At 46.4% G+C, this 16,026-nt stretch overlaps 1 protein-coding gene across 9 annotated transcripts in view; it reads left to right on the plus strand.

Moving 5' to 3' along the window:
* grb14 (growth factor receptor-bound protein 14) overlaps nt 1-16,026 on the plus strand; it is a 279,490-nt gene that overhangs the window by 20,480 nt on the left and 242,984 nt on the right. Inside the window, exon 2 of one of the 9 annotated variants that reach the window (XM_068035228.1) lies at nt 11,649-11,778. The exons of the other annotated variants lie outside the window; for them this stretch is intronic. Coding sequence (XP_067891329.1) covers nt 11,649-11,778 — 130 coding nt within the window. The remainder of the gene's footprint in view (nt 1-11,648; nt 11,779-16,026) is intronic. 9 annotated transcript variants of the gene reach the window in all.

The raw sequence follows: 16,026 nt of genomic DNA on the forward strand, positions 1-16,026 counted from the left end.
TATTATTATTGGGACAAGTGTTGACAGTCATGCAGAAAGTGATCTGACCTGGGAAACATTGTCCATTTTTCAATGTTGGAGAGAGTGGGCTCCAAGATTTTTTGATGCTGCACTGGAGGCATTTGTGCAGGAAGTGGAAAGTATCAGAGGTGCTGTGTATCTGCAGGGGCCATCTAGCCACGGTCAAAGACAGTGGGAACATATAGCTGTGCAGGCCAAGACCTGAAGACCTGGATCCAGTGCTGCAAGAGCTTCATGGCCTCACCTGAGAGGTCCATGTCAGTGAATGCATCTTCAAATGTCAAATTGTGCTAACTGCACCACTAGCCTCAACACACTGTTTAACGCAGCACTCCATCACTCACTGCCAACAATCTCTTGTACCTAACACTCATACACTTCACCTCGCCCTTCCACACTTGGGACTGCTGCAAGCCTTGGACACTCTTCCAGCTATTCAACCATGATAGCTGCATCATCCAACCAGATTGCATGACAATCACTGGCATAATTCCCTCTTTCTTGCAGGACAAGGTGGCACACAGCTGGAGGCAGCAGGAGCCAACTGGAGGGGAGATAGGCACACTTGCATGTCGTGACCCCCCCATGAAGGAGAAGATGTTGGCTATTATTGGGATGCCCATTGTTAAGGCAATGGCTGGCAGCAGGGCAGAGATGACAGTTGACTCCCCAAGTATGCAAACATGCAGTGGATGCTATTTTGAGCTCTAAGGGGACTTGTAGTGCCCAAAATGCAGGTGTTAATGAGCCCAATTTCTCACCCAAAGTATGCCTGCCCAATATTTGGGTATGTGTGATGAAGAGAGAACCCCTCTTCTCTGTATAGCTTGCTTGTTATTCTGCATGCTCTCAACTCATCTTCCTCAAATTCAGAATTTTGGTAGAAGAACCATTTATAGTAGACCATGGCTTATGTATAAACTGCCAGTAGACTTATTAAACAGCATAAACAAAATTAAAACATGCTGGAAATCAGAAATGAAATGGGCAATGCTCGAGACATTTAGCCGGTATGTTGATATTTGAGATGAGAACAGACAAGTTTAATGTTTTAGGTGTAACCCTCATAACTGAAAGAAAATTACAGATGGACATCATTTTAAAAGGAGAACACAGGGAAGGGTAAAGCATACGCACAAAGTACTTAAATGGAAGAATTGAGATGGCTAAATAGCTGAAGTGCTATTAACAGGAGACAATAGGAAGTACGATATATTAAAAAAAATGAAGTACTTACGCAACAATGAGAGTGGCAGGCTGAGGTAGTGGCCAGCTAAGCTAGATAGAAATAACTGGCCAATCAGAACTGTCTAGAGCAGTCCAGGCGAAGTAAATTAGCAGACTGACACCAAGGGCTCAATTTTTACAGCTCGGCAGCGAGCTTCAATAACAGCGTCGCAAGATGTGTGCCGCTGAACTGCCACGATATTTAGCATTGCGGCTTATTTACATGGAGGGGGCGGAATGCCCGCTCCCAATGATGTAGAGGGGCACGCACTCCGTCACCGGCAATGGCGTCCAGTGCCACTGAGCAGGAAATGGCGCCATTTGTAAAGGGCTTCCCACCCTTCAGTTCGATTTAAATTTTTAAAGGTACACATCATAAAAAATTAAATGGAAAACTTTATTAACGGTTTCTATCCTCTCTCCCAACCTCCCAATGAGTAAAAATTTTATTAGTTTCCCTCCCCCCCCCCCCAAAAAAAAAGTTAACTCTCAATCCCGACCTTCCCCCGAACTTCCTTCACTTCAACCTTTAAACTTCAATCTCTTTCCGCCATTCCCTCAGCCAATAGCAAGACTTTCCCCTGCTCTTCCCCCACCCCCAACCCACTCTGAATACTTCACTCCACCCTTCTCCCCACTAGTGTGCCACCTAAATGGAAGTATGAAGGCACAGGAGTTCCAGCAACCGGCTGGCATATGGGCGTGGAACGGCCGTCGTGCTGAGGCAAGTAATTATGCTATAATTAACATTTATTTAAATACTTAAATTTTGGCCCCATCGGCGGGCAGGGGCTGGGCGCCTGGAGGCATCGCCGCTGCCAGTAATGTGGGGCAGGGCCTTCCCAGGGTCGAGGCCCGTGATGGGCCTCTCCCAGAAGTATGTTCTGGGCCTACCGCCCCAACCCTTGACGTCGGGGGGGTGGGTGGGGGGTTGCTGGTAAAATCCAGCCCCGAGAATTCAGACTGGCCTGTAAGTTTTTCAATTGATACAGAACCAGAGGACATTGATTGAAGGTGATTGGCAGAAACACAAGGCAACATGTGGAAAAACTTTTTTACGCAACGAGTGTTTAGAATCTAGAATGCTCTGCCTGAGTGTGATGCAGGCAGATTCCATCGTGGCCTTCAAAAGAGAATTGGATAATTATCTGAAGAGAAAAATTTTCAGGGCTACGGGGAATAGGCCAGGGAGTGGGAAGAGGAGAGTTGCTATTGCAGAGAGCTGGCACAGACACAATGGGCTGAATGGCTTCCTTTTGTGCTGTAACCATTTTATGATTCTATGAATTGCTGTCGCATGTGATAAGTAGACTAATAGATGGCTAGAAAGCTTCTGTTCACACCTCATCTATCGAAGTGTTAAAAATGGTTACTGTTTGAACTAGCTGTACATCTTTATTCCATACTTCACTGTGCTGTCCTGTGATGAAGGGCTAATAACTTCAACTGTTAGTTCCCCATGTATCTTACCATGCTTTTGGTAAGAATTTGTTGAAATTAAGTTCAAGAATTTTGGGCTCTCGTGTTTGATCAGTCAATATACTGTGCAAGTTTGGTTCGTGTGACTCGCTTTTCTGTTTTTGCTTTTCTTAACTATAAATAAATCTGATTTCTCTGGACAAATGTGTAGTGATAGTGTGGTGGCCTTTCCATGTTCTCCAGCAAAAATGGTTCACTGCAATTATGGTTGTGCTAATCTATACATAGTAAACTTTCAGTTTATGAAAGTTTTGGTCCACTCATGGAAACTGCCATTCCACTGTAAATGCAAGTAGTAGTATTGCTCGAGTCGCTCTGAACAGGCTCCAGAAGCTGGCCGAGCGCGTCTACCCTGAGGCACAGTGTGGCTTTCGTGCAGAGAGATCGACTATTGACATGCTGTTCTCCCTTCGTCAGATACAGGAGAAATGCCGTGAACAACAGATGCCCCTCTACATTGCTTTCATTGATCTCACCAAAGCCTTTGACCTCGTCAGCAGACGTGGTCTCTTCAGACTACTAGAAAAGATCGGATGTCCACCAAAGCTACTAAGTATCATCACCTCATTCCATGACAATATGAAAGGCACAATTCAACATGGTGGCTCCTCATCAGAGCCCTTTCCTATCCTGAGTGGTGTGAAACAGGGCTGTGTTCTCGCACCCACACTTTTTGGGATTTTCTTCTCCCTGCTGCTTTCACATGCGTTCAAATCCTCTGAAGAAGGAATTTTCCTCCACACAAGATCAGGGGGCAGGTTGTTCAACCTTGCCCGTCTAAGAGCGAAGTCCAAAGTACGGAAAGTCCTCATCAGAGAACTCCTCTTTGCTGACGATGCTGCTTTAACATCTCACACTGAAGAATGCCTGCAGAGTCTCATCGACAGGTTTGCGTCTGCCTGCAATGAATTTGGCCTAACCATCAGCCTCAAGAAAACGAACATCATGGGGCAGGATGTCAGAAATGCTCCATCCATCAATATTGGCGACCACGCTCTGGAAGTGGTTCAAGAGTTCACCTACCTAGGCTCAACTATCACCAGTAACCTGTCTCTAGATGCAGAAATCAACAAGCGCATGGGTAAGGCTTCCACTGCTATGTTCAGACTGGCCAAGAGAGTGTGGGAAAATGGCGCACTGACACGGAACACAAAAGTCCGAGTGTATCAGGCCTGTGTCCTCAGTACCTTGCTCTATGGCAGCGAGGCCTGGACAACGTATGCCAGCCAAGAGCGACGTCTCAATTCATTCCATCTTCGCTGCCTTCGGAGAATACTTGGCATCAGGTGGCAGGACTATATCTCCAACACAGAAGTCCTTGAAGCGGCCAACATCCCCAGCTTATACACACTACTGAGTCAGCGGCGCTTGAGATGGCTTGGCCATGTGAGCCGCATGGAAGATGGCAGGATCCCCAAAGACACATTGTACAGCGAGCTCGCCACTGGTATCAGACCCACCGGCCGTCCATGTCTCCGTTATAAAGACGTCTGCAAACGCGACATGAAATCGTGTGACATTGATCACAAGTCGTGGGAGTCAGTTGCCAGCATTCGCCAGAGCTGGCGGGCAGCCATAAAGACAGGGCTAAATTGTGGCGAGTCGAAGAGACTTAGTAGTTGGCAGGAAAAAAGACAGAGGCGCAAGGGGAGAGCCAACTGTGCAACAGCCCCAACAAACAAATTTCTCTGCAGCACCTGTGGAAGAGCCTGTCACTCCAGAATTGGCCTTTATAGCCACTCCAGGCGCTGCTTCACAAACCACTGACCACCTCCAGGCGCGTATCCATTGTCTCTCGAGATAAGGAGGCCCAAAAGAGTATTGAGCAAAGCCTGTAAATAAAATACCAGTAGAATTTTCTGTATTCAAAAAGGGGTTATATTGAACTCGAGTTGTATTAATTTCTAGAAGTTCTTTCATTTTTTTTTACATTTGCTGTTGTATATTTACTTATCAGTATTTTTCTACTATGTGTTAGAAGTTCAGGGTCTTGCCCTAGATGTTGCCTTTGGTGCTGGTTACTCCTGCAAGTGATCTGAACATCTTGTGTTTTACCTGTACACCCCAATATCTAACTATATCATAACACAATGCAGAGGTATCTCCTTTAGCTCATGTATTTGCACAAATACTGCAACAATCTTTTTGAAGGTGGGCCAAGTAAACACCTGGTGAGACATGCCAGATACAAGTTATTTTAAGCTGCTAAATTTCACAGCAAGTGAATTTACAGGGAAGCAGTTATTACTCTCCAATTGATATATATGAATAACTTGCTATGCTGTCCCATGTCACCCATCTCTCATCTCGCTTAAAATAACTAACTACCCTTCTGCACTTTCCTGAGCTTGGGAAAAACTTGCCCTCAAAGATTTTGATTTAAAACTTGCCTGTTTCTGTCACTTTTTAATCCCAGGGCTCTTCCCTCCTGACTATAGAGACTTGAGAGTTGGAGGTGTACCAATTATTAAGACAGGTTAATGAATTACTTATCTATTGAGCAAACAACAAAGCTTAGCGTTTTAACCACTTTTGGATCTGAGCAAATTTTTAAACTTGTGAGAATGCACTGTGCTTTAAAATTATTCTTTTCTGTGGTAAAAGGAGAAAACAAATCTTGATATGTGACTTACTGACTTCATCTCCCTGTTCAAATGATTGCAAAGAACTACTATTTTACTGTCAGTTACTGCAGTCATCTATCTGTGGAAGATGTAAATATATATCTAATTTCATTGTTTATTCACAATGCACAGAAATATTCTTAAAGGCCCATAAATCCTTGATGCCACCTGCAGGCTTTAGAGCTTGAACAGTTGCATACAGAGAATGGAATATGCTTGAGAAAATATATTGTATCTAACAAGAATAGTCATTTTCAGAAGCTAGATCCCACAGATAATTACAGACTTACATGAAAAATTCAGTTAAAATAATGAAGAACACCAAAAATGGTAGAATTTGTTCTCTGGTTAAGGGTATGGAAACTGATTTAAAAGAAAAGTTCACATTTTCTTTCACTTGACGTAAGAGTACCAGTTCAAGTAATGCGCAGGAGGGAAAGGTTAACATTTTTTCTGGGTTTTTTTTCATTTTTTTCCCCCATTAAATGTGATGAGTAGCAACAACTTCATGTTTGTTACAAAAGCAGAAAATACTGGAAATATTCAGGTCAGGCAGCATCTGTGGAGAAATGAACAGTTAACGTTTCATATTGATGACCTTTAAACTGTAGTTCTGATGAAAAGCAAAAGAGCACAGCTTCCAATTTCATCCTGCAAAATGGGAGAGCCCAGTCATGTATTTGTTGGTGAGTCAGGCAGCAATACTATAGGGAAAGTAAAAACTGTGAGGTGAGTTAAGTTGGATTTCAATCCATGTGTTTCTACAGATCCAGTGTTCTAGTAATGTTAACTGATACAGCATGTTAAGGTGTCAGGTGTTGATCTTTTGACAGCTCACTGCTTCAGTAGTCCTGGTAGACTCCAGAGCTGGTTATCGAAACAGAGATCATATCGGCATTAAGGATGCATTAGAAAGATGATTGAAGGATGGGGAATAAAGTAATATGGAAACTCAAAGGGCATATGTGATGAGGAGTACTACTCATGGAGGATAAACACTAACATGGACTTATTGTGCCAAATGGCTTATTTCTGTATTGTAATTCGAAGTGCGACCTTGGTGGATTTAGTGTTGCTCTCCACTTGGACACTTTTTTTTAGGCTGTATTTGCTGACAATGCTACCGCTAGGTGGCGCTGCTGTGGCACTGCGCAAATGCAGCAGGTACCACTAAAACGTCACAGTCTGCAACTTTAGGCAGCTGCCAGGACTAAAGATGGCGCTGCTCAAATAATCACACGGAGGCAACCTAACAAACTCATGGCAGCACACAATGGCGGAGTGAGAGAGCAAACGAGCGGGCCAGGGCCGGAGAGTGGAGCGGCCGGCGAGTGGGCAAGCGAACGGGCCGGTGACGGAGGGGAGCGGAGCGGCGGGAGACAGCAGCGTGGGCGGGGGGAGGGGTGGGGGGGAGGGAGGAGGAGTGTTTTTCTGCGAATGCGCCATAAACTTGCAACGGCAAAAGTCGCACCGGCCGGTCCCTGCACCCGGCGACACCAAGGTCTTCGGCTGATCGCTCCCCGCGGCTCTCTACGACCTCTCGCTTCCGGCCCTCTCCGTCCAGCCGTTCCCTCCAGCTTCACATCCACCATCCAGCCGCTTTCTCCCCTACTTCTCAACTGTACTTCAGGCATTGCAGCTGTCTGGTCCCTGCCTTTTGCATCCCACTCATCAGGAACTTCTGAATTTAACTCCCTCCCACTACCCCACCACACCCCCTCTCCCCCCACCCCCCTCTCTACCTCCCAACCCCCACCTCTTCCCCCCCACCCCACCTCAACCACTCCCTCTCCCTCCCCCCACCTCATCCCAACCCCCCACCTCCAATTCTCCCCCCGCAACATCCACCTCTTCCCCCCCACCCCTCCACCTCTCCCCCCACCCCAACCTCCACCTCTCCCCACCCCACCCCCCAACCTCCACCTTGCCCCCCAGCCCCCCAACTTCCACCTCTCGCCCCCCCCCCAACTTCCACCTCTCGCCCCCCCCCCGCAACCTCCACCTCTTCCCCCCCCCCAACCTCCACCTCTTCCCCCCCCCCAACCTCCACCTCTTTTCCCCCCCCCCCCAACCTCCACCTCTCCGCCCCCAACCTCCACCTCTCTCCCCCCTCCCCAACCTCCACCTCGCCCCCACCCCCCCAACCTCCAACTCCTCCCACCCCACCTCCAACTCTTCCCCACCCCCAACCTCCACCTCTTTCCCCCCCTCCACCTCTTCCCACACCCTCCCGCTCTCCGCACCCCCACCTCCCGCTCTCCGCCCCCCACCTCCCCCTCTTCCCCCCCCACCTCCCCCTCTTCCCCCCCCACCTCCCCCTCTTTCACCCCTTCCCCCCCCACCTCCCCCTCTTCACCCCCCACCTCCCCCTCTTCACCCCCCACCTCCCCCTCTTCACCCCCCACCTTCCCCTCTTCACCCCCCCCACCTCTTCACACCCCCCACCTCCCCCTCTTCCCCTCCCACACCTCCCCCTCGTCCCCTCCCACACCTCCCCCCGTCCCCCCCACCCACCTCCCCCTCTCCCTCACCACTTCCCCTCCCCCCCACCTCCCCCTCTCCCCCCACCTCCCTGAACTACCCCTCTCCCACCACCTCCACCTCCTCCTCTTCCCCCACCTTCCCCACACCCCCTCTCCCCCCACCACCGCCCCACCTCCCCCTCTCCCCCCAGCTCCATGAACTTCCCCTCTCCCCCCACCTCCCCCACCCCCTCTCCCCCCACCTCCCCTACCCCCTGACCCCCCCCTCTCCCCGCACCTCCCCTTCTCCCCCCACCTCCCCCAAACCGCTCTCCCCCACCTCCCCCACACCCCCTCCCCCTCACCCCCCTCCACCTCCCTCCCCCTCTCCCCCACACCCCCCCACCTCCCCCTTTCCCCCCTCTCCCCCCACACCCCCCACCTCCCCCTCTCCTCCCCACACCTCCCCCACATCCCCCTCGTCCCCCCCCACCTCCCCCTCACCCCCCCTCCACCACTCCCTCCCCCTCTCCTCCACACTTCCCCCTCTCCCCCCACACCTCTCACACCTCCCCCACACCCCCCCACCTCCCCCTGTCATCCCCACACCACCCCCACATCCCCCTCGTCCCCCCCACACCTCCCCCTCTCCATCCCCCACCTCCCCCTCTCCATCCCCCACCTCCCCCTGTCCTTCCCCCACACCCCCCACCTCCCCCACTCCCTCACCACCTCCCTCACCTCCCCTTCTCCCTCACCACCTCCCCCTCTCCCTCACCAGCTCCCCCTCTCCCCCACACCCCCCCCCACCTCCCCCTCTCACCCTGCACACCTCCCATCTCCCCCCACCTCCCCCTCTCCCCCAACATACCCTCCACCTCCCATCTCCCCCCTCTCCCACCCCCCCACACCTCCCCAACATACCCCCCACCTCCTCCCACACCCCGCCCACATCCCCCCACCTCCCCCTCTCCACACCCCCTCACCCTCCCCCTCTCCCCCCACCACCACCACGCCCCCCCAACTCCCCTTCTCCCCCCACACCCCCCTCTCCCCCCATACCCCCCCACCTGCCCCTCTCCCCCTCACCCCCCCTCCCCCTCTCCCCCATACCTCCCCCACCTCCCCCTCTCCCCCCCCACACTTCCCCCACCTCCCCCTCACAACCCCCCACCCCCCAAGGACCCCACCACAGTTGAATATCTGAAGTCGGGAAAATAGCATCAAAAACCTCAACAATTCCAGTTTTAATTATTGAGAAATTTTATTAAGTACATTAAGCATTCGAGGCACTTCTGTGCATGGATACATGAGTGTTGTGTTGCCAGCATTCCCGTGAGACAGACAGGCCGAGTCTCTGCTATGCAGTACTAAAGAGATTGTTCCTGGAGAGCCTTGTGGTGAATCAACGCGTGGCTCTCTATTCCACTACTGTAATGTCCATGTTAAGAAGGCAAAGTCACAAGAGTCTGAGCTCAGTCTATTCTTGGTGAATGTTCCCCAAATGCATCCCAATGTGCGCTCCCACTTCATCCATAAATGCAAGGTTCCTTTCCACATCGTGAAAAGCTCCGCAGCATGATCCAGTTGCCTTCGTTGCTAGAATGCTGACCTTAAGTGTCAAGGATTGTTTTCTCGACGGCCATGTTTTACATGAAAAGAAGTAAGGAAAGATCAGTGTCAGAGCTTCCCCCCTCCAATGAAATTACTGTTGAGCATGCTTCATGTTCTGCAGTAAAGGCATGTACTGATAACACCGCCAATGAATCACTTAGTACCCACCTCAGCTGCAGGAGTCAGGATGATGTTACTGCCTCTATCTTGTGATGGTTCAATGCTGCTCTCAGGGAAAACATGAATGATGTGAGGGTGCTGGAAAAAGAAGCACATTTCTTTTGGACTATGAACATAAAGCAGGTCATTTAGCCCAGCTGTTCCCTGCTGGTGGTTATGCTACTCCTGCGCCTTCCCATCCGCTCCCATTTAATCCTGCCTACTGCTATCAGCATCACCTTCCATTTCTTTCGCTCTTTTCTACCTTTGCCTTAAAGCAACATTGAGGATGGAGAACGGTGTGGCTGCATTCCCACCTCACCAGTTGTGTACACAGCAAGAGCAGTCACATTTGTGCTACCACTGGACACGGCATGCTTGTTTCTTTTAGTGCTCAGTCTCTTCTTGCTGAATGTTCCCCAAGTGCTTGACCGCTTTGGACGCCCTCTCTGCTTGACAGGCAGCAGCTGGCAATTGCGGAGTCTCACAAGGTTCTGCATGGTTGTTTCAAGGGCAGATGGGAAACAGGTGGCTGTGTGTCCATGTGCACGGCTCTGATGGGTGCAGGAACAGAGCAACTTACAGCAGGGACTGGAGCACATGTACTGCCTGCACACACCCCCAGACAATGGAAAGGATTTTAGTGCAGTGCAGTGGACTGGAGCACATGCAGTGCCCCAGACAATGGAAATGTTTTCAAAGCAACTTACAACAGGGACTGGAGCACATGCAGTGCCCCAGACAATGGAAATGTTTTCAAAGCAACTTACAAGAGGGACTGGAGCACATGTAGTGCCGCAGACAATGGAAATGTTTTCAGAGCAACTTACCTTGGAGCAATCTCCTCTTCTGATAAAAATGAAGCAGACTGAAATCTTCAAAACGACTAAATAATTGTGATAAAATGCAAGAAAATGCCCGACAAAACCTCTCCTCCTTCCACTTTCAGAAACACGCGCCGAAGCTTGATGCATGCGTGAATATTCGAAGGTTGACGCATGCATGAATATGTTGGCGTTGCATAAAGCGCATGAGCAGAGGCCGACCAGGCGCGTTGCCAGAGCGCGATGACGTCATCGGCGCATGCGCTAACCAGTCCTAACAAACTGGAACGCAGCGCATGCACAGAGAGCAGGAGACCGTCTGCTCATGTGCGCACCACGGCGCAGCCTGATGACGTCAGTGGCGGCCAGCATTGTCAGGAATCACTTTGTTTTTTTTCAGGAAGCAGTGAAGGTTGATGGGCCATTCTCCAGGCCTGAAAATTGCCTGACTTAAATTGGTACAGGGAATAGTAATTGGGAGCTAAGTCCTATCTTATGTCACTATGAATTATTTAGCTGCTTTGGGAATGTGAAGAAGAAAAATGGTCAATTTTAATCAAGAATTTTGGCCTGCAGAGCACAGAGGAGAAAATCACTTTGTAGACATGTATACAACCTTGAAAACTAGAAAGTGCTGATTAACATCTTTCACTTTGCCATCCATTTTCCTCTTTCAAATCCATTACTTTCTCTGTCTTCAATGCCTTCAATCCTTCCTTTGACAGCCATTTCTTCCTTTTTAATTGTCATCCATTTCCCATCTTTTTTTTTTTGCCTTTCTGGCTTTCTTTCCTCCTCCTCCTCCCATTCGTGCTCCTGAGTTTGGTGGCTAATGGACTCCTGTTCACACAAAATTCTCTCTCCGGTATACAGGGGCCACAAGCCCTACCACTGGGAATGTGATTGAGACAACAGAAGGATTTGTTTTTGTACATTCTTCACTAGTGTTGGGAGAGGAGTGGGATGCGGAGGAAGAGACTTAGACTATTTCTTTTTTAAAATCAGTGAATGCAGAGTGGGGCCCCAAAACATCGACTCTCTGTGGAATGCCTATTCTTGGCATATATATGACTGCTTAAAGGGGTTTATGTGAGTGCACATGCCCAGCAGTGTTTTAAGAGATCAGAGGAGTGATCACATCTATGTGCACTAAAATGGCAGAATTTAAGGATATTTAGGTGATGCATGAACTATGACACTAATAGTAAATAAAACCATGTTACTCTTGGTTAATATAGGGACATAAAGGAGAAGAATGAAATATTGGCTTTGTCATCCATTCCAAATCCTTTTCCTGAACTATGCAATTCTCCTACTTCACTACTAGCCACAAGTTCTTTGCCTACAACCATACGACACAGTTCCTCAGTAAGTATGATAACTTTCAAATCCTGCGTGCTTTGGGTAGATGTGGATATTGTATACCAGATCTATAAACAGCATAAGTATTTTAATTTAACCTAATTTAGAGTTGGGTTTTCAGAAGGCTTTTTGGTAAAATATAATTGCTCACCATCTGACTTAGGGCAAAATCCTGTTGATCTTGTACGAGTACTTCATGCTACATGACTACAGGTGTCTAATTTTAATAAAACATATGAACACACAAATAACTCAGAAATGTTTAAATTACAAGTAATTTGACCTTATTAATATGTTTTGAATATTGATGACAGCAGGGACATTTTGTGGAAGCTTTTTGTCTTGCACTCATCAGGACAATTTGAAAGAATACCAATGTAAGGGAAAGCAACAAATTTATACTGTATGAGAAGAGAGTGCTGATTGGTTGGCAAGTGGACTCAGATTGGTAGAGGCATTGCCATGGAGAATGCACAGAAGCCATGATCTTTCTGCCATTTCTTCGTTATAGTAATATTGGCACTGAACTCAACAACACTGTTATAATAAAATTAAGTCCTTTCTAAAATAAAGCTGCAGCAAAATAGCTTTTGCCATATAACCTCTGCTAAGCCCTGGAAAAATTTATCAATCTGTGATGCATTCAGCTGCAAATGATTCAGTTCTACAACATAAAATAAGCATGTGAATATGTAAAATGTAACTTCTATTTAAATCTGTATTTATATGTTGTATATGATATGCATATTGAAAGAATCCACCCTGATAATGGCTGCCTGTTGCACTGTTTCAATTTAGTGTTTGAACATGCATGTACAACGTTGTCTTTAATCCCAGAAGCTGCTTTGAAGCATCTGTCACATCAGAGAATAGGTGCTATGCTCTGAAGATTAAACAATAGGTGTTTCACTTGATGAAATTAATAATAAAGCAGCTTATCACTTATCTCTACATGGATGGCGTTGAACAACTGTACATTAGGATAATTTCATCATTACTTTGCTTATGCTCCCATTTTTTCTCCCCAACAGCAAATAGTTGCTTAATCAAGTTATTAATCAGTCTCTTCATATTACATTGATATTCTATACAATAGACACACCAGACTAAGAAATGTCTCCAGACAGAAACGAGAAGGTAGATGAAGAAATATGTATAATGTATATGTAATATATGAAAAGAGATGTCATATGGCAAAGATAATGCATTTACTCTGATTTACCTGATCTGAAGACTTGAAGTGATCCCCACAACTCCCTCCTAAACACAGGCATCTAAAACTTGCCTATATAGTACTTGCTTGTGACTTGGTATGCATTGATTAAAATCTTCTTGTTTATTAGCACAATGGTCTTCCAGACATACATAATTTTTCTCCTAGATTTTACATATTAGACAGGAATTGTACCTGGTAGTGTAATGTTCTTTCAAGGTTAATTGATTCCACAAATTCATTTGTTCTACCTGTTCGATGAGATGGAAATCCGTCCCTGCATCTATGGATTAGCAGTTCCTTTTCTAATATCTCTAATTAGCTAATAGCATGAACTAGGAGCATACTGCCACTTCTGCACTGTGCGTGAATGACAATAGTGCTGACTATAACCATATGCCTAAGATACATTAACTGAAAGTTTCAGTCGATTTATTTAGAGGCTGCATGTGTAAATTAAATGGACGATGGAGCCCAAAATCCATATATCACACTGCTACTTGCTCACCAGTACCATTCCAGTCTAGGCAGCAGCAGCGAGAAAACAAATATTAAGAAATTTGCAATCACCATTGATTTTTAATGGGGGGAGAGATGGTTAACCTCAATACTTCAGCGAGGGCAGAACAATGCAGAAGTCCCAGGAAACTATGGCTTCGTGTAAGCAATGGCATAAGTCGCTAATCCCATAATTTCCTTTCTTTCGTGCTGTATGATCATGTACCATTACAATGGTGCAAGTTTCCAGGAAGATTGCATAATTATTTGCCAAGCATTTTTCTATTACATTATTGTAGGTTTAAAATTTGGGCAGAAAGCTCATGCACTTGGAAATTTTTGATCCAGTTAGTATACTTATTTTAGTCCTGTTTGTCACCAGTGCAAGATAGAAATCGCACAGAGTTATGAAATGATCAATTAGTAAGCTAACTGTTTAATCTTCCTAAGTCAGTTTGTTACATTTTATATCATAGTTGAAGGCAGTTCTAAAAATGTTAAACAGTCCTTATTCAAAAATGTAGTGCGGTAGCAGAAAAAATGGCTTAGTGGATTGTTTCAGATCTTGACACGATGAGGATTGAAACTGATTTCTATCGTGTGTACGATTAGGTGTGAATTTTGCCTGTTCTCAGTTTAGGCCACTAGGGGGAGAGTTTCAATATATTGAGCTCAACCCATTCCCAGAATGAGAAGTGGAAGAATTGAAGGCTGTACTGTTATGGTTGGCTTGGAATTATTATTTCCATTAATGTGCTCAAGTCCTGCAAAGGTCATTGGAGAGGATTCAGGAATCCTGCTGAACTTCCTCCCCCTAGCATGGGAAACTGAGGCCAGTTGCTGCATGCAAGCTGCCGCTCTGGCCAAGAATCAGCTAACTTAACACAAACGGCATCAAGGTTGAGATCTTCTGGTCTGTATAGTTTAGAGTACATCAAATGATGTTTTTTGCTCACTTGGCGCTGGGTAGGGGGTGCGATGGGGGTAATGGGGTCAGCTACTTACACATTTGTTAACCTTTTAGATTTAGCAATACCTGAACGGTGGCCAACATGGTGAAGTTGGATGAGCAGGCTATAGGAGAACATGAATGCATAATAGCAAAAGTGACCATGCTTTATTCCAACCTGCCATATTACCAAACTATCTTAAGCAAATAGTAGTTTTGCAACCTGGCTTGAACATCCAATGTATCTGCCATCTAGTTCAATAGCAAGTGGGCTTCTTTAGGTATTTTTTTCTAAAAAAAAAAGAGCCACAAAGCTAGTTTAAGTTCTAAATGACGTTGCTGTCAAAATATATTTGAGCATTTCTGGGGATTTTAATGTGATTTCAGATATTGACTTCAACATTTTTCCCTATAACTTTAATAACCAGTGGCAGTAATGTTTTGTTTTGTAATGTGAATAGCTAATGAAATTCAGTGGTTATACCCAATCACTGAGCATAAGGCAGGCATTCTATAGAAAGAATGAACATGGTTTGTGCTCAGGTCTTGGAGTGAGACTTGAATTCACAACTCCAGAGGTGAGAATGCGACCAACTAAGTCCAGAGGACATTGACAGTTATTTTTTAGGTAAGTTAGCATGCAAGAGAAGTTATGTCATAGGAGGAATTTATTTCACTTCAATTATGAAAGTATTGTATTTGAGCACAGCTGAACAAGGAGAGGTGGTGTGCTGTTTTTACAACATTTATTTAGATCTTTAGGTTCTCATCTATATTTTTTGTTTGTGAATGTGCTTGTATTGTTTGATGATCAGGGGCATGTTAGTTGGGGTAATTTTAACCTAACTCGCCTGCAGGAAAATGCCTGGATCAGATTGGATGGAGTTGACTTTAATAGAAAATAAACTGTGTGGGGTGTAAAATGAATGATTGATCTGATTCAGTTGATTTCCTGATGAGTAGGTTAAGTTTCAAATTTACCTCCATTATTTCCAAACAGTGTAGCATTGAATACAGAACGTTAACGTCTCTTCAAAATCATATTTAGACTAAATCTCATAAATATCTATGATCATTTGTCTTAAATAATTAGTCAAACAGACCTCAATAAAATCACACAACATAAAAGCCTTTCTTAGCAAGGGTGTCCAACATATGGACTGCGGGACGGGATCCGGCCGACTAAAGGTTTCCATCCAGCCGGCAGATGTATTTCAGAGATGAGAAATTTTCTACTGTTGTCTTTTAGACTGGCTTTTAGAAAAAATCATGCTGTCAGTTTCACAGCTGACAGGTGGTGACCTCGGGAACAGAGGTTTCTGAACTTCACGCAGTTTAGGGTTTCCCGGCAGGATTTTAAAAAAATGTCGGAACCCACTGGGAAACTCCGAAGCTGCCCAAAGTTCAGAAACTGCAGTTCCGATGTCAGCACCTCTCAGCTGTGAAACTGACAGCGTGATTTAAAAAAAAAACTGACCAACAGCAAAGCTACTGTGCTGAGTGCTCCCGCAACTGACAGATGGAGTGAGGCAGAGAGTGAGCGAGGGCGAGGCAGAGAGTGAGCGAGAAGGCAAGGCAGAGAGAGAGAGAGAGA

The sequence above is a fragment of the Heterodontus francisci genome, chromosome 7, assembly GCF_036365525.1.
Source record: "Heterodontus francisci isolate sHetFra1 chromosome 7, sHetFra1.hap1, whole genome shotgun sequence".
Lineage (NCBI taxonomy): Eukaryota > Metazoa > Chordata > Chondrichthyes > Heterodontiformes > Heterodontidae > Heterodontus > Heterodontus francisci.